A 17753-nucleotide genomic window follows, 5' to 3' on the forward strand; every position below is an offset into this window, starting at 1 on the left:
GAAGCGAGCTGGCTTTCAGATATCTTAGAAACTACGCCACGCGTATAAGGCTGCTGTGCTCGATCCTACACGTGGAAGAGAGCCTCTAGATCCGGGCGAACCTGGTCTGTGGGAATGTCAAGCTTTGGGGGCATTCCAAACTGAGGGATCGACATGGTTCATGAGCTTCACACATCCAGTCACGAAAAAGAACAGTTGGAAAAAGCTATACGGGCGTTGGGGCTATGACCAACACCATGTGAGCTGGCAAAGCTTAGCTGAGTAAGATAGCTCGACTCGAGTCGCTTTTCAGCGGTAATTCGGTGATGATGTGACTTTTCTCCATGGCCAATTAAGTGCTAGAACGATAAGTCTATGCAAAGACAAGACTGAGTGGCTATTGACACATTAGGACTAGCGCTGCCTGATTCTCAGTAGGGAGCGATTTCGTAGCACTAGGTAAGGACTATCCGTAGCACTAGGGGCCATTCGTGGTGTTGGGAGCCGAAGGAGCCAGTTGTGACCCGAGACCTGAGTCTGGGCGTCCTTCCAACTCTTTGACCACGTGAACTCTGGCCGACTCTGTCAGTCGGAATAGTTGATATCAGAAGCAATCTTACCGGCTAAAGTTCGGCTCTAGGACATATCTCTCGTACTTCCTCGTTTGCTCAAACAGACAATTTTAGCATCATCTAGCTAGGCTTGGAGTGTGCGCTCGCCCGCAGATGCGTTGGTGTGCCTTCCAACACATTTGAGAACACACTCTTGCAGCACACCTAGAAGACGAATGAAGCGTAGCTTGAGCCGCGTCGGGTTCCGAATATCACTACATTGAGGCAATTATCTTCAGATTGCGCCTTACCATTTACTATTCTCAGAAGCTTGCTTAGAACAGTGCTTGAAGTTGTCATTGGTCAGGATCAAAGCCCGAGTTCACCATGTGATGGGACCCGAGTGCCAAGCCATGGACCACGCTAACGCCGAAACAGTTGCTGATATCTGATTGGCCTACTCCTAGTGTGGTGGTACAGAAGGACTTGAATGGCGTTGGAGAGGCGCATGCATAGCGGAGATAGCGGACGAGCTGGTTTTGGCTGTGCCTCAGCTTCTACCCGCCGGTGTCCTCTACGCACGCTAAACCGAGACCTCACCTGCCCTTACGCTCAGCTCTGGACCTTGCATCCATAACTCCGTAAGTTTGTGGTTTCTTATCACCGCGTCTCCGGAAACCTTTCGTACTTCATATCTTCGACGTGCAAACGTTTGTTTACCACCTTCTTAAAGAAAACATTCATCTCATATTGTTGTTGGTGTCGGCCGTACCCACTAACGTACATTTTACATATTCAATTCCTCAGTAAATTCAAGCCACTACACTTCTACTCCAACACTTCTCTCGCAACGCCATAACACCTTTCAGACGTCGCCCACATGTCTCAATTCGACATAATCGGCGAGCAGTACAAGAAACTGCCGGTCCTCATCAACAGCGCGAATGTTGGTGGAAAGACGTACATTGTGACGGGTGGTAACACCGGGCTTGGGCTTGAGACTGCCAGACACCTCGTCAAAGCGAACGCAGCCCACGTCATCATTTCGAGTCGTAAAGTTTCGGCAGGCGAGGCGGCGAAGGCAAACATCGAGCAAACCACTGGGCGTAAGAATGTGATTGAGGTCTGGCAGCTTGACCTTATGTCGTTCGCGTCCGTGAAAGCATTTGCAGACAAAGCCTCCAAACTAGAGCGAATTGATGCTCTTATCGAGAACGCCGGAGTTATGACGGACAAGTTCGTCCTCGCTGAAGGCCACGAGAGTTGTATGACAGTCAACGTTATCAGCCCATTCTTGTTGGCCGCGCTATTGATGCCGAAATTGCAGGAAACGGCACAAACGTTCAACACCACGCCGCGCATCGTCATGGTCGGTAGTGCACTGGCGTTCCAAGCGAATAAAGAGCTAGAGAAGGGGGGACAGAAGAACATCCTAGCGAACCTGAACGATGCTAAAGTCGCGGATCGGTGAGTCCGTAATCTCTTCCATACGCTCCTTCGATGGAACAACTTCACAGAATCAAAATTCGTATGAGGTGATAGCTAACGCATCTATACAGCTATCCTTTGACGAAACTCGTGCAGCTATACGCCACCCGTGAATGGGCCTCTCTGTACCCTGCCGAGAAGACCAACGTGATCATGAACATGACTGCCCCCGGGGTATGCTCGACTGGTCTTGCTCATGACACAAGTGCCGCCACTCGTGCTTTGATCGGGACGATTCGGTTCTTTTTTGCGCGGACAGCCGAGGAAGGCAGCCGTACAACGGTCCATGGTGTCATCGCTGGCAACGACAGTCACGGCCAATTTCTCTCCGGCTGCAAGATCAAAGAGTAAGTTACGTGTCTTGAGCTTTACCTTAAATTCTACTGACGGAAGCGATAGTTGGTGGGTCCCCGCCTGGGTCAAGAACGAACAGGGATTACGCACACAAAAGCAATTGTGGAAAGAGCTTACTGAAATCCTGGAGGCGACATCCCCTGGCGTGATGTCAAACATCAAATCAGTTGGCACCTGATCAGTGCGTCCAAGTATAGTCGATCCGAGAGAGATTGAATAGTCGGCGGTCTCATAATAAGTTGTATCATTGAGATAGGATCGGAGCAAGCTTACGATTCCGTTCATTCCAGTAGTAATTGATTGAGAACCAAATAATTGGTCGACCTTGTAGGACTGTACATGCCGTGGTACGTCGCGACGTCAACGGCACCAAAGAGCAAACTTGACGGTGTACGTGTTTTCGCATGCAGCTCGGGATCAAACATTGTTGGGAGGAAAGAATCGAACAGCATATGTTTACAAGACGACCCTGAAATCGTTACAGCTTGTGGCTTCTTGCAATCAAAGAGATGAGCGGCTGAGGTGGTGTATATGAAGTCAAAGTTGAAGTTGGAAACCGTCGGGGAGAAAAATGAGACTAGATTACTAGGCAAACAATCAGGCAAGGGGTGCGGTGGGGCTTCGCCAAATAGTCCCACGGCCGGCCGGCCGGGCGGAACGACTTTACCGGTGGTCCCCTCTAGCAGCGTATGCGACCTTAGAACTATCACCACAAGAATTGTTGGCTTTAAATTTTTCTGCCTCCCCTCACTGTTCACATTCTCTTCAAAAGACCTATGCTTTGCCAATATTCAACGTAAGCTGCGATATCGTTTTCAGTAATCGGCAACATTTTTCGGAGCGTAGGTGACACGCTTCGAGTGGCAGCCGTGTCTAGCATGATCGACCCGTCGGACATCTTAACGAAATCATCGCTGAAGAAGTCAAGAAGGCTCTGTGCCGGGTTATTTTCGCCAGGGCCACACTCAACAAGCTTTAACCACTCGTTCATAGGAATAATTGAACGCTCTGGGAGGCCGAGCCTGCTGACTAGTACTGCGATGACATCTTGCCAACTTTGTCGGACATGGTTTTCTAGGTGGTACACGAGCTGTAATGGCAGAGGTTGAAACAAAAGCTCAGCAAGGATAGCCGCACCCGAATCTACACGTATCCAGGACAGTGTCTGCTCATCATTAGCCAGCTGACAGGAACATGAACTGGTCTGATGTATTACCCCTCGCAAGTCGGGAAACTTTCCGACAGTCAAAGACGACGCGACCAGCGCAGCAAAGTGCTCATCAGAGTTCCAATAACCGGTGTTGGATCCGGCAATTTGACCGAAACGTACTAGCCCGATCTCGATCCCAGGGTGATCCTCGGCCGCGTGCTGAACAATCCTCTCGCATACGAGTTTAGCTTTGGCGTAACCCAAGTCCAGGGCCCAACGATAGTCGTCGACAGTTACTTCAGGGACCATGCGTTCTTCTTTGATGTTGGGGTAATTACCAACTGTTGAGATGGAAGACACGAACAAGAACCTCGGTTTCTTTCGCGAAGTCTGACGATGTGCATCGCATGCAAGCTGAATCAAGTTTTCCAAGGTCTTGAATGCCGCATTGAAAGATGCCAGCTTCATCTTGAAATTCATAGGCCAAGCAGTGTGCACAATGTGAGTAACCTCTCGAGCAAGAGATTCGTACTGCGTAGCACTCAATCCTAAGCGGTCAGTGGCTTGGCTGATTTCTAGGACCTCAACCTTTGAGAACAATGCATCGCTCACGTCTATGTTTCGAGAGCGTAAAGAGTGCCTCTGTCTAGCGACTGCTTCGTCTCCTGTACGTCTATTGAGACATATGATACGACTTACTGAGGGATCGTTGAGGAGAACATGGAGTAAGTGGGATCCTAGGCTACCTGTAGCTCCTGTTATGGCGACAGTTGCCTTCTGCAGCTGAGTGATGTCTCTTCCAGAGTATCGATCAACAAGCTGTTCCAAACAGCGAGAGTCGGAAGTATCGCTTGCCGCAGTTTGCTTGGAAGTTATCGCTTCCACGAGCTTCACAACGGAAGCGTGCCGATAAACAAAGTCCCCCAAGATCTCGTCTGGCTTCAACACGCCATGCGAATTGGAAACAGTGGCCTTCAATGATGCTTTAAGCAATCGACGGAGCTTTGTGGCCTGTAAGCTGTCCATCCCAAGCTCGAAAAGGTCGTCCTCGTTACTCCAGCTCGTGGAAGTCAAGCCTAGCTTGATGTTTTCTTCTATCAAGCCTCTTATGGTCATCTCGGGCGACGATAGATCGAGTGGAGATGCTGCCACGTCCGCTTCGAGCTTTCGATACACTTGGTCGATCTCCTTCGAAAACTTCTTGGCAACTTCTAAGCGGAGTATGGTACCCTTGTCAGATCTTGGCAATGACCCTGGTGGAAACACCAGGATTGCTGCATGTGACGATATCCTCGCATGCGCATCCATTGTGTGGCTGGCTTCTTCGATGAGCGGCCAAACGGACGTCTTCAACGCCTCAATGCAGTCAGCTTCCAAGAGTGTGGTTGACTCTATGATAACAACAAGCTCGAATCGGCCATCTCCGAATGCCGTAGCCGCTTTGACGCCGTGATGTTGCTGTATGAGACCCTCCAATATCGTTGGACGGACCTTTTCCCCCGTTGCGAGGCATATCAAGTCATCGGTTCGACCCCGGATGGAGAACTCCATGTCTTCTTGTTGTGACCCTGGTCTCTGGACAAGTATATCCTGGATTTCAAAGCGTTGCATCCATCCGAAAGGCCGCAGACTCATCTGAAACCTCTTTTCGTGAGCACTGACAGAGTCTAGCTGGACTTCCATCGGCACAAGAGTGTCAAGCCGAAGCTTGACATAGTGCCAGTCATAAGAATTCGTGGGCACAAAGAAAGGCGATAGCGGTCCGGTCTCAGTTGCACCGTAGTGATTAATCAGTTTTACCCCTGCCTCCCAAAGCCTTTTTCCAACAGACTCCTTGGGCATACCTCCGCCGAAAGCGACAAAGTCGAGGTTCTGGAGAACCCGAACTCCTTGATCGTCCTGGAGGAACGTGATTTCTTCAACAATCGATGGTACTGTCAACAAAGCCTTTGCCCCGGACTGTTCTAGGAGTTCTGCTACTGAAATACCTGTTGGGATAGAGGAGGGTGGAGGGAGACACATTGTCTTGCCAATACCTAGGGACATACACATTGGGACAAGCCCAAATCCCTTCCTCTATTAGTGACTATATACGAACTCTTTTCGATTCGATAACTCACATGGAAGAACGGCGATGTGGAGACACTGAGATTTCGCGCTTCAGTTTCTGAAGAGAAGCTATGGCAAGTTGCGGAACCCAGAAAATACTTGTGCGAACAGTAAATCGGTTTCGGAAGGCCTGAAGTCCCTGAAGAATGGAGAATCAGAGTCTGACAGTCGCTTTCCGAAACGAAGTGGTTGGGATGCGCTATCATGCCAGTGCATGTTACTGGGGTTTCACTCAGGAATGCATCATAACCTGCCGCAATGCAAACTTCAACGTTGCGCTCGATGTTTGATTCGGCATATGCAATTGCCAATGCCTCGTTGAACAAAGGCTGGAGACGTTGGGATGCCAATGCGTGCTGGGCTTTGGTCGTTTGCATGAGGTGGCTAATCGCGACTGGGCTTAGGCGTGTCGAAAGTAGGACAACCGGAACGCCCATTCCCATCAAGGTGAGGATGTAAATCGCCAGACCAACATGGCTTTCCATGAGAACAGCTACTGGTGCGCATCTGTTCACACTACCGCGGTCGTCCAAGAAAGAAGCATGGATGTTTGGGGCGTTGTCTTTGAGCCATGTTTGGCATCGAAATATGGCTTGCTGAAGGCGTTCGTAGGTCAAAGATATCAATGGGTATGTGGCATTCTCGGTTAGTGGCTTCTCGGCTTGGATACAGAATCTGTGCTGAGGATTGTGTCTGACGTGGAATTCGACGAGTTCGGGCAAGGTGCGTATACCCGACGCTGAGTTGCAGTTTAGATCGAGTTCTGGCGACACAAAAGTCGACATGATGGAACTTCAAAGTCTTCGGTGTTGAGTATAAGATCGAAGATGGCCTTTTCCAAAGCTGACTGTCGTCAAATACAAACAATACTGTCGAGTTCGTCGAGCTTTACCCTGCAGACTTTGATCGCCCAACGATGGCGCAATGCGCGATCTCGCGAGATGATACCTATCTCCACCAAAGTTTACCATACAAAGGCCCTGAGTCCACCTAGGTAGTTTCGGGCAGCGAAATTTGTGGGACAAGGTACATAGATAAGCTGTCAGCTTACTGCAGCTGAGCCTTACTGCAGCTGAACCTCACTGCAGCTGAATACCTAAGAACGTTGTAGGACGGGTACGAGCCGCCCCGAACGGCTAATCTAACGTCCCGGTAGAACGGCACTGGCCTGCTAGTCAAGCCATGTCAAGCCTGATTTAATTAAATCTATCCTTATGCCTTACATTTTATTGGCGGCTTCCAGGACACAACGGCGCACCCACGCATTAGGCCATCCAGATGTTCTTAAGACACAGAATAGGACAATGGAAGAGGCGAACTCAGGTCCCGTGTCTTACACGGCTCAAGAGCAAATGCTCTTTTATTACTACACCAACTCGGGCCTCATCCAAGCTACACCCACCAGCTCACCGTTTTGAACTCAGCCTCAGAGGGGTCTATTCTGTCACGTGATCCGAATGACTGCAGAGCGAGAACGACGATGGTGGACAGAGGAGGAAGACGATGTCCTCCGAGCTCGTGTACAACTCCAAGGTAATTGAACGATTCTCCTCCAGTATCTCGTACTGCCACCTCATACGAGATGATTGCAACGACGAGGTATTGACGTGAGATTTCTCCTGCTGGGCGAGTCTGTTGCATCATGGACGATTCGCCGCATTGTTGCAGATGTGTGCACAAAAATTGATACTAATTCTAGCAGAAGCAGACAACGGTCAAGCCTTTAGATGGAATGAAGTTGCAGTTCTATTGCCAGGACGTACTAACAAGGATTGCCGGAAGCGATGGAGCAAAGTACAAGCCGGTATCAACAAAGGGGCGTGGACGCGGGTTGAAGACGAGAAGCTGCAAAAGGCAGTCGAAAATCAAGGCGCAAAGTGCGTTCCCTAGTTTCCGAATCTGTGGGCTCTCTGATACTCGATGCTCTTTCATACATCCTGCTTGAAGCTCACTATGCTGACAGATACTAGATGGGCATTAGTATCAAAGAGTGTGCGGACGCGAAACGCAGACCGTGAGTAGACTCAATACACTGTTTCGGATCTATAGTGACTAATGAACTGATTCAGAATGTGCTAAACGGTGGCAGCACGTCCTTGGTCCTGGGTGTAAACACGGGCCTTGGACGACGGAAGAGGATCGAAAACTATTGGACGCCATCGAAAAACATGGAAATAACTGGAAACAGATAGGGCTTCTGGAGTTTCATGGTAGATCCAGCCACGATATCAGAAATCGGTCAGCTGCACTATCTGACTTACCAGGGTTCTTCGCTAAAAGCATGTAGGAGTGTTGCACTGACACGCCGCGGCAGGAACCGAGATTCAAGGCAAGATACGCGTAGCAGCTCAAACGACATTGAGGAAGCTATGCAGCAGAGATCTGGGAGTAACGTCCAATACGAGAGTGAGTTAGGCTTTAGTGAAGAACACGGAGAAGACGATGTTTCTGGCATGAACGTCGATAGCAAAGTCGAAACGCCACATCCCTCGATTGGAGAAAGAGCTGGAACAGAGTTTCCGTCCGGATCAAGTACCAGAGATACCCCCCACACTATCGAAGATATCGAGATTGATCAGCCCTCAAGTACGAACTCCGTGTGGACATGGCCAGACTTTACAGCTCATCCTCTGGTCTTTGATGAACACCACCTACCCACCACACCAGACACGGTCAATTCCTCCAACTGTGACCATACAATTGACGCAACAATTTCGACACCATCATACCTGCATTCTGGTTTCGCAACTTCGTCAGTTCTGCCTTTGCAAGAAATAGATTCTAGCGCTTTAGAAGACTGCGCAATGGACACAGCGAAGGCTTTTCGTAATCACCACGGGACATTCGATGATGCTGGAGGCCATCTACCGTTCGTGCTGGACTCTCCACAGCATGGTTTCTTTCCGACCACCGTGCCAGAAAAGAAGGGCCATGTCACTATAAGTCTGAAGCATGTGGATACAGAAGTTGCGCAGGATATAACTTCCAGCATTTTGAAATATAACGACAGCTTGGTGATACGACTGCATCTGGAGTGAGTTTAACTCATCATGTATCTTTACACTCCTAGGATTGTTGGTAATGACTGGGGGAAAGTTTCGGTTTACAAAGAAACGATATGGATGCAAAATCACACATGCGAAGCGGCATCATTAGAAGATCAAAGAATCATATACGCCAATATCATGACTTACGATATATCACTTGTTCTTGATATTAGATAATTGCCGCGTTTCGCAGTAGTAAAGGACCTGGAGACAGGAAGCTCGCGGACGAACTGTCGTGATACCCTGTAGAAGTTCAGTGCGAATGATATTCCCTGAGTGAGGCTTGGGATGGCTGCACATGTATCATGATTGACTCAATCAATGAGCTGTGCATATACCAGACCGTCCAAGATAGGAAAGCCATGTATGAGCTGCATAATCAGCAGGGACCTGAGTTCGCTTATAAGACAGGCTTAGTGCCGATAACGATTGTTCCAGGCGTCCTTGATGTGTTGCCTAGATCTTCTCACGTTCAAAGTAGAGAGCTGCATCTCGACTCATATTACTTGGGGTGATTACATGCATTCATTTGCATTGCACAATATCGAAGCACGGTGTCATGCAATGTTTGATATCGATGCTAGCGCTCCAGTTCTCAGCATGTATTCCGGAGCACGAAACTATACCGGAAGATGATACCCAGGTGGGATAAATCGGAAGAACTGAGCCAACCATGACCACCTAGTCAGAGTTGTGTGATGATCAACAGTGTATTTAGTAGGCATGCTAGATGTAGACGATCGGAATATGAACAGTACGCGAATTGTTTGGAGAAAATACGAGCGGAGTGAAACCAGGCAAAGATCGGATTAGCCTTCGATAGCGAGCGCATTCTCCGTTCGGTACATGATACAAAAAGGTAGCGTGCGGTCTTGCCGATTTCAATGCGCAAGGAAGAGAGCATGGCATGGCCTATTGCATCGGATGCCTGCAGTTGTTCCAGCCGCCCCGCGGTGTAGCTTTCGGCTCAACGTCCGCCGCAACCTTGGACCCGAGTTATGTCACTCCAGCTTGTGTAGCTTGAAAGCCAGATCCATGCAACTATACTATAACGGATCGAGTGAAAACTCTGTCGGACTAGAATGTTAGAAAGAAGTACACCCTTGCCTTGCGCGACCTCGAAGTGACGGGAGACTTATCGACCATTCTCAGCACGAATATTTGCTTCTAGTGCATCTCCGCCGTCTATATCACTAGCTCGACGCTTTCAGTCTGACTGCTCTACACCGGGTTTCAAGAGTCATGGCACAGAATCCAGACCTTAATGGTATCGCCATCGTCGGCATGGGGTGCAAGTTTCCCGGTGCTGATTCTATCGAAGAGTACTGGAACCTCTTGGACGCTGGAAGATCAATGGTCACCGAGCCACCCAAGGGACGTTTCCCCTCACATGAACATGGGAGAAGTACAGATAGATCTGTGTTCTCCGGCAACTATATTGATGACATTGAAAGTTTCGACAACCGCTTTTTCAAGAAATCTGGCCGCGAGGCCGCTTCCATGGACCCGCAACAAAGACTGCTGCTAGAAGTCGCCTACCAAGCTTTAGAATCCGCAGGTTTCTTCGGACCTAGAGAGCAGGATTTGGATGTAGGTTGTTTTGTGGGAGTCTGCGCATCGGACTACAATGGTAAGCCTCTTCTGCGTACCGTGACAACATGTCTGGACTGACTTCGTCGCCTACAATTAGACAATGTTGCCAGTCACCCTGCCAACGCTTTCTCAACCTTGGGCACATTACGTGCGTTCCTTACCGGCCGTGTCAGTCACTTCTTCGGTTTGACCGGCCCATCGATCACATATGACACCGCATGCTCGTCGTCCGCAGTTGCCATCGATGCTGCATGCAAAGCAATTGCTCATGGGGACTGCACGAGCGCACTTGCGGGAGGGGTCTCTCTTCTGACAAGCCCGCATTTCTTCCAGAACTTAGCTGCCGCCTCGTTCCTAAGTCCCACTGGTCCTACCGTACGTATAGCCCATAGAGAAAATACGAAGCCAGGATTCACACCCGCACATCTCACATCGAGCTGTACTGACTTGCTTGGTGCACGTGTAGAAGTCCTTCGATGCGCGTGCCGATGGCTACTGTCGAGGCGAAGGTATCGGGTTAGTCGTTTTGAAGAAACTTTCACAAGCCATCCATGATGGCGACCATATCTTTGGCACTATACTTGCTACATCCGTCAAGCAAAGTAGCAACAAAGTACCGATCACTGTCCCCTACAGCCCATCACATACCGCACTGTACCGACAAGTGCTGAGAATGGCCGGTGTGGCTGCAGAGGATGTCACATATCTTGAGGCTCACGGAACCGGCACACCGATCGGCGATGTTATCGAGTTCGATGCTCTCAGGGCAACCTTCGCCAGCAAACAACGGAAACAACCCCTCTATGTAGGCTCTGTCAAGAGTAATATTGGTCACACGGAAAGTACTTCTGGGGTTGCTAGCCTCATCAAGACGTTGTTGATGATGCAAAAGAGACAAATTCCTGGGCAAGCAAATTACTCGACGCCAAATACTAAGATCGATCTCTCCAAGGGTCAATTTGTAATCCCGACACAGACGCAATATTGGGCAGCGGACACACTCATATCGTGTGTGAACAACTATGGGGCTGCTGGCAGTATTGCTGCCATTGTGCTCAGAGAAGCACCGTCCTTGACTGCTGGAAGCGCGGGAAATCAGTCCCTGCCAGGTTACCCCATCGTCGTGTCCGGAAACAGCAAGGAAAGTATTGCTGCCAATTGCGAAAGGTTAAGAAGGTTTTTATCAGAGCGAGAGAAGGATGTTCAGATTGCAGATATTGCTTTCAACTTGGCTGACCGGCAGAATCGCGCGTTGCCATATATCTTCGCCCACACCGTGACGAGCTTGTCCGAGCTTGATAACCTCCTCGCAAACGCCACATCAGATTCGTCAAAATACGAGATCGGCAAGAGACGGCCTGTTGTGTTAGCCTTTGGTGGCCAAACAACGCGGTCAATAGGCCTCAGGAAAGAGGTTTACGACTCTTCCATCCTGTTGCGTAGATACCTCGACGAATGTGACAGCTTACTGAAGACTTTCGGATATGGAAAGGGGCTTTATCCAGCTATCTTCGACACTAGCTCTCAGGACGATGTGGTTGGACTCCAGTGTATGCAATTCGCGTTGCATTATGCCTGTGCGCAGTCTTGGATCGCTTGTGGCCTTCAGATCGATCGAATCATCGGACATTCTTTTGGCCAGCTCGTCGCTTTAACCGTAGGTGGTGTTCTATCACTTCTAGACGGCATGAGATTGGTATACGGCCGCGCCGTCCTGATGAGAGACAGATGGGGTCAAGAACGTGGTTCAATGATCGCTTTGGAGGCTGACGCTAGCGAGACGAAGGCACTAATTGCTTCTGTCCGTCGCCATGACCCCACAGCTCCTGAATTGGAGATAGCATGCTTCAACGGACCCGAAAGCCATGTCGTTGTTGGATCTGCTGCTGCTGTTGAGACTCTCGTCGCTATCCTCGTGCGAAACAGAACCAAACACACGGTGCTCAACGTATCCCATGGTTTCCACTCGCGCTTTTGCGATCCGATTCTTTCTGGACTAGAAGAGCTAGCGAACAGCATGACTTTCAGGGAGCCAGTAATACCTATCGAAACGTGCTCTAGGGGTGGGACATGGAGCATAGCCACCGCAAGGCTCATCGCTGACCACGCCCGCACGCCAGTATATTTTGGAGAAGCCGTCAAGCGTATCGAAGCGGACCTCGGACGCGCTACATGGATAGAAGCCGGTTCAAATTCATCTATAACGGGTATGGTCCGGCGCGCTGCCTCAATGACGGCGGACCACCTGTACTGCCCAATCAACCTTGGCCGAAATGACGCCATGGGAATGATGGCAGATACTTCGACCAAGCTCTGGAAGAATGGGCATAACGTTCAATTTTGGCCTTTTCATCGCGCTCAGGCCGGGTCATATCGCCGTACGAGCTTACCTCCATACCAATTCGAGAAGACTCGCCACTGGCTGGACTTCAACCTCGATGCTATGCGGGAGCCCGGACGCGTCGCACCTGCGACAGTATCGTCCCCTGTTCCAGAGCTTGTAGTGGAGCCAGATCCTGTCTTCATCACGTTCTCAGGATTCCAGGATGCTGAAAAGAAGTTCAGTGTTTTTACTATTGACCCGCGTGCTCCTGAATGGTCAACGATGCTTGCAGGTCATGCAGTGTTAGCTGAACCTCTTTGTCCCGCCCCTCTGTACATCGAGTTGGCTACTCGTGCAGCAAGAGAGATTGCAAGCCTTCGTGGCCTACAAAACGCTCAACAGGCTCGCGTAGACGGCCTGGAAATCACCTCTGCATTAGGCGCAAGTCATGACAAGATGATCAAACTCATCCTCAAGCAAACATACCAGGGTAGCAACGAGTACAGCTTCACTTTCCAGGCACATAGCCGTGGTGTGTCTCCAACAGAAGCAGATCATATCTCTACGCATGCTGTCGGCAAGGTTGAGCTTGCTTTGGTCGATGATAAGTCGCACGTCGCCGAGTTCAATCGCTTGGCCAAGCTTCTTCGATATCACGATTTCGATGAGCACGAGGCGTCCCGGATTGGAGAGGCTGTTCATGGGAGCCTCGTATACAAGATATTCTCTCGTGTTGTCCAGTATCATGACTTCTACAAGGGGGTGCGCAAAGTTACGAGCAATGCAGGTGTCGTTTCTGCACATGTCTCTCTGCCAGAAGACCAGCCCGCTGTCTTTGGCAGTCTTGCGACGAACCCAGTGGCGATCGACAACTTCCTGCAGGTGCCCGGCATTTACGCGAATTGCTTGGCGCCATGTCCATCAGACGAAGTCTTTGTTTGCACCCACGTTGATCGAGTTCAGATGTCACAGGATTTCGCTCTCAGCGGTGGCGACGGCTGGGATGTCCTTGCGATGTCCACACCTTCTGGTGAGAGGGAATGCAGCAATGACATATTCGTTAGAAATCATATCACAGGACAGCTGGTGTTTGTCGTCTTCGGCGCTGCCTTTACAAGGGTCCGCATTTCGTCCTTGTCGAAGGTATTGTTCCGCACCAACGTGCACGACGGTGCGATAGCTGCCGCAGTCCCTTCTAGACCCGCTCCAGCTGTTACCAAGGCTGGAACTTACACAAACGTCGTTGCTGCAGCTCGTCAGCCTCCACTTGTATCTCCTGCTGTGGCGCAATATCGTGATCCTGTGGCTGAGGAATCTACGCCACGTCTCAGTGAAGACACTGCCCAAACGACACCGCGGGCGCCTGTACTAAGAAGTCATGTCGTCCCACAGCTACAAAGGACTGGCGTGGAGGCACGACTTCGAAATATGCTCAGCAGAATCACGGACGTGCCTGCAGATCAATTTGAAGGAGATGTGCAGCTTGAGGACCTGGGCATTGACTCTTTAATGGCCACTGAAATTGTATCCGAAGTATTTGACGTCTTCGGCATCTCGATACCCCAGGATCATCTTCAAGATCTCCTGACGTTTGCGTCGCTGCGTGACTATGTCGATAGGCGAGATGTAAGCGCTGCACCTGCAGTTAAACAGCAGATTTCTCCTATTGACCCTTCAGTCGCCAAAGCGACCGGCAGTCAAGAACTCGAGCCAGCCTACGCGATACCTCCTAACTCACACATGGAGCCTGAGACCAGTACTGTAGCGGAAAACTCGGACTTGCAGCAGATGATATCACGTCTTGCGCAACTCCTAGGTGAACATCTCGACTGCCCAGCGCACAGCTTCAAACGCTCAGAGGCTCTCGTTGATTATGGGCTCGACTCTCTGCTGTGCATGGAGCTTATGAGCGACATGCAGCAGATCTTCGATCTCTCTATCGATCTTGCGCAACTCACCACGGAGAGCACTTATGGCGACCTCATCGACCTCTTCGTGCGGGCTGTTAGTGGGGCGATCAGCGTAGACAGCAGTGCCAGCCCTACAACGTCCTCGAATGTCAGTAGCTCGGAGCGTACGCGGTCGTCTGGCTTCACGACGCCGGCGACGGACAGGTCCACCAATTTCGACAAGGAAAATGTAGCTGGGATCAAAGACACGTTGCATTCCCCTCTGATACGCTCACAGGATGCATTCGAGCAGATCAAGACACAGTTTGACCATCTCGCACTGGAGTACGAGTTCGCTGGGTTTTACGAAAACGTTTACCCGAAGCAAATGGAGCTGATTGTGGCTTACACTGTCGAAGCCTTTGCTGACCTCGGCATTGATCTGAAGCGGCTGCAATCTGGGGATGAGATACCTCAACTCGACGTGCTTCCCAGACATAAACAACTCGCCAGTGCATTAAACGATATCCTACGAGAGGGGAGGCTCGCTGACTACGACGGCATGCACTACGTTCGCTCAGAGGTACCAATCGAAGGTCTACCTTCCAAAGCGCTCTTCCACACTATCTTAGAGGAATTCCCTCAGCATGCGGACGAACACAAACTCATTAACATCTGTGGCGCAGAGCTTGCCGCACTTTTGCGAGGGCAGAAAGATCCATTAGCTTTACTGTATGGAAACAAAGCGAATCGAACCACTTTGGAGAACGTGTACAGCGCAAGTCCAATGTACATCACCATGTCTCGGCTTCTCACCATGTTTTTGGACCAGAGCCTGAGCTCGTTTTCACCTAGTCTAGATGGTAAGTTCCAGATTCTAGAGCTCGGCGCAGGCACGGGGTCGACGACAAAATGGGTTGTGGAAGCACTCGTGCAACGTGGCATACCTTTCGAATACACATTCACGGACATTTCCTCATCTCTTGTCTCTGCTGGGAAGCGAAAATTCGCGAAGTACGGGACCACGATGAAGTACGCCACATTGGACATCGAGAGGGAGCCGCCGATGGATCTGCAAGGTCAATTTGACATTGTGCTGTCGACAAATTGCATTCATGCCACCAAGAACCTATCTTCGTCGCTTTCTCATATCAACAAGCTCCTCAAACCACACGGTTTTGTCTCGCTGGTAGAGTTCACCACCCGCATTCTCTGGTTTGACCTCGTCTTCGGCCTGCTCGACGGGTGGTGGGCATTTGAAGATGGCCGTCGCTACGTACTGGCTACGCCAGAGTCATGGGCAGGGAGCATGCGCGCCAGCGGCTTCTCCCACGTCTCCTGGACGGGCGGTTCGACGCGTGAATCGGAGACGGTCAGGATCATTACCGGTTTCAAGCAGCCTGTTGCCGATCCTAGTCACTACCAAAGCATCCCCCAAGACCGGAGAAGCGGCATCGAGACAGTTGTCTTTGGCCACACGGATAACAAATTGCCTTTGAGAGCTGACATTCACTATCCTTCGCCTGCGCAGGCATCTGCACACGAGACATGGCCAATCGGTACGCAATGATGTGTCTTCCTTCACTGTCTACCCTGCCACTGGTGGCTCCGCAGCTGACCCCGTGGACTCAGGCCTAATGATACACGGGGGTGGACACGTGATGCTCTCGCGAAAGGATGTGCGTCCGCGTCAAACGCAGCTTCTACTCGACCATGGCGTGCTTCCTGTGGCCATCGACTATCGGCTTTGTCCCGAGACCACGCTCCTCGAAGGCCCGCTCGTGGACGCCCTCGACGCCTACGCCTGGGCCCGATGTGTCCTCCCAACTCTGAACCTTAGCAGCACATCGATCCGACTGGATGCGTCTCGAGTAGTAGTTGTCGGCTGGTCCACCGGAGGCACTGTCGCCATGTCGCTAGCATGGACGTCCGTACCGCGAGGCTTGCCGGCCCCAGATGCAATTCTCGTCTTCTACTGCCCGACCGACTACGAAGACGAGTTTTGGGCCCGGCCAAATGTCCCTGACCACACAAACGCCTATGTCGAAGAAAGGTTAGACCTTCTCGAAGGTGTGTACCCCGCGCCCATCACTGCGTATAACGTCCCGTCCAGGATGGTGGCCATGGCTGGCTGGATAGCTCCGAAAGATGCGCGAAGCCGCATCGTCTTGCACATGAACTGGCACGGCCAGACGCTTCCTGTGCTGTTCCGCGGCCTGCCTTGTGCAAAGCACGCTGGGCGGACTGAGGATGCAACGTGGCACAATATGGCGCAGCCGTCGAATGACGAGGTCGTACGCGGGAGTCCGTACGCTCAGATTATCCGGGGTAACTACAAGTCGCCAACGCACATCGTCTTCGGAACCAAGGACGACCTCATCCCCTGGCAGCAGGCGAAACGGACGGCGGATGCGCTACACGCGGCGGGAATCGAGTCCGGACTGACATTGGTGCAAGACCAACCCCATTTGTTCGACATGTATGGAGATCCGACGGGGAAGAGGTGGGAAGCAGTGCTCGAAGGATATGCTTTCGTGTTTAACAGAATTGGAAGAGGCGCGGAATGATCGGCGCATGTGTCATGTAGCGCCAACTAGTGGTATCGTCGAATAATGTCGAGGTTGTAGGGCGGCGACAGTATCGTCAAAGTACGCGCAGGCATAGAGCGTCGCGATGATGTAGAACTGTGGTCGCGATCGTCATCGAGGGGAGACGCAAGACGAGGACGGAACGATGTGAGGACAAGAGAGCATTCTATTTCATAGTTACAATTTTGATCGAGTTGTTGCGATAAACAAAAGAGTGAGATGTGGAGTAATCTGGACGAGATCAAGACGCCATGCTTCGACATTGGCGCGTCAGAGCGTGTCTCGCGTTTGAGTTTGGGGGTTCCTCGCACGAGCCTGATCGCCTTGACCCGCATGGAGAGCCCCGCTTTCCAGACTCAGCTGCGTCCACGCCTGCAGAGTTTCGTACCTTCACTTTACTTGGCTCATCTTAATCACTCTAACTATCATTTAGTAGTTCTGTGTTGCTTAGGTAACGCGCAGCTGGGATCGATTGCCGCTTGTAGTGTGCATTCCTTTGGGCAGCACATATCGATCTTTAGCCTCGTTTACTGCTCCTCAGCACCTCCTAACACCTTTCGTGCAAGATTGCGACGTTTTCGACACACTGATGAAGTTATCAGAGAGCTGACGCTTTAAGATCAGCTTTCGCAAACATGCGACATATCGTCGTACGCTAAGTCAACTTCCGAGGGCATAATGG

The 17753-nt window shown here is 50.9% G+C and overlaps 4 protein-coding genes across 4 annotated transcripts; 3 read left to right on the forward strand and 1 right to left on the reverse strand.

Annotated features, from left to right (window-relative positions):
- Nucleotides 1-1410: 1410 nt before the first annotated feature.
- GT037_007332 (uncharacterized protein) lies at nucleotides 1411-2550 on the forward strand (the record flags this gene model as incomplete). Its single annotated transcript, XM_038932379.1, has 3 exons — nucleotides 1411-1997; nucleotides 2090-2365; nucleotides 2418-2550. 3 exons carry the CDS (start codon nucleotides 1411-1413, stop codon nucleotides 2548-2550), a joined length of 996 nt encoding a protein of 331 aa, XP_038784867.1.
- Nucleotides 2551-3126: 576 nt separating this feature from the next.
- Nucleotides 3127-6416, reverse strand: GT037_007333 (uncharacterized protein; the record flags this gene model as incomplete). Its single annotated transcript, XM_038932380.1, has 3 exons — nucleotides 3127-3537; nucleotides 3589-5592; nucleotides 5643-6416. The coding sequence occupies 3 exons, from the start codon at nucleotides 6414-6416 to the stop codon at nucleotides 3127-3129; spliced, it is 3189 nt and encodes a 1062-aa protein (XP_038784868.1).
- A 672-nt stretch (nucleotides 6417-7088) lies between these two features.
- On the forward strand, nucleotides 7089-8669 carry GT037_007334 (uncharacterized protein; the record flags this gene model as incomplete). The annotated part of the gene is made up of 5 exons (XM_038932381.1): nucleotides 7089-7164; nucleotides 7334-7508; nucleotides 7602-7645; nucleotides 7701-7869; nucleotides 7919-8669. 5 exons carry the CDS (start codon nucleotides 7089-7091, stop codon nucleotides 8667-8669), a joined length of 1215 nt encoding a protein of 404 aa, XP_038784869.1.
- Nucleotides 8670-9875: 1206 nt separating this feature from the next.
- Nucleotides 9876-17050, forward strand: GT037_007335 (beta-ketoacyl synthase domain-containing protein; the record flags this gene model as incomplete). The annotated part of the gene is made up of 4 exons (XM_038932382.1): nucleotides 9876-10308; nucleotides 10369-10646; nucleotides 10738-16042; nucleotides 16116-17050. Coding segments are annotated over 4 exons (6951 nt in total), but the record flags the coding sequence as incomplete, so codon positions are not given.
- Nucleotides 17051-17753: the final 703 nt, after the last annotated feature.

The sequence above is a fragment of the Alternaria burnsii genome, assembly GCF_013036055.1.
Source record: "Alternaria burnsii strain CBS107.38 chromosome Unknown 715, whole genome shotgun sequence".
Taxonomy (NCBI): Eukaryota; Fungi; Ascomycota; class Dothideomycetes; order Pleosporales; family Pleosporaceae; genus Alternaria; species Alternaria burnsii.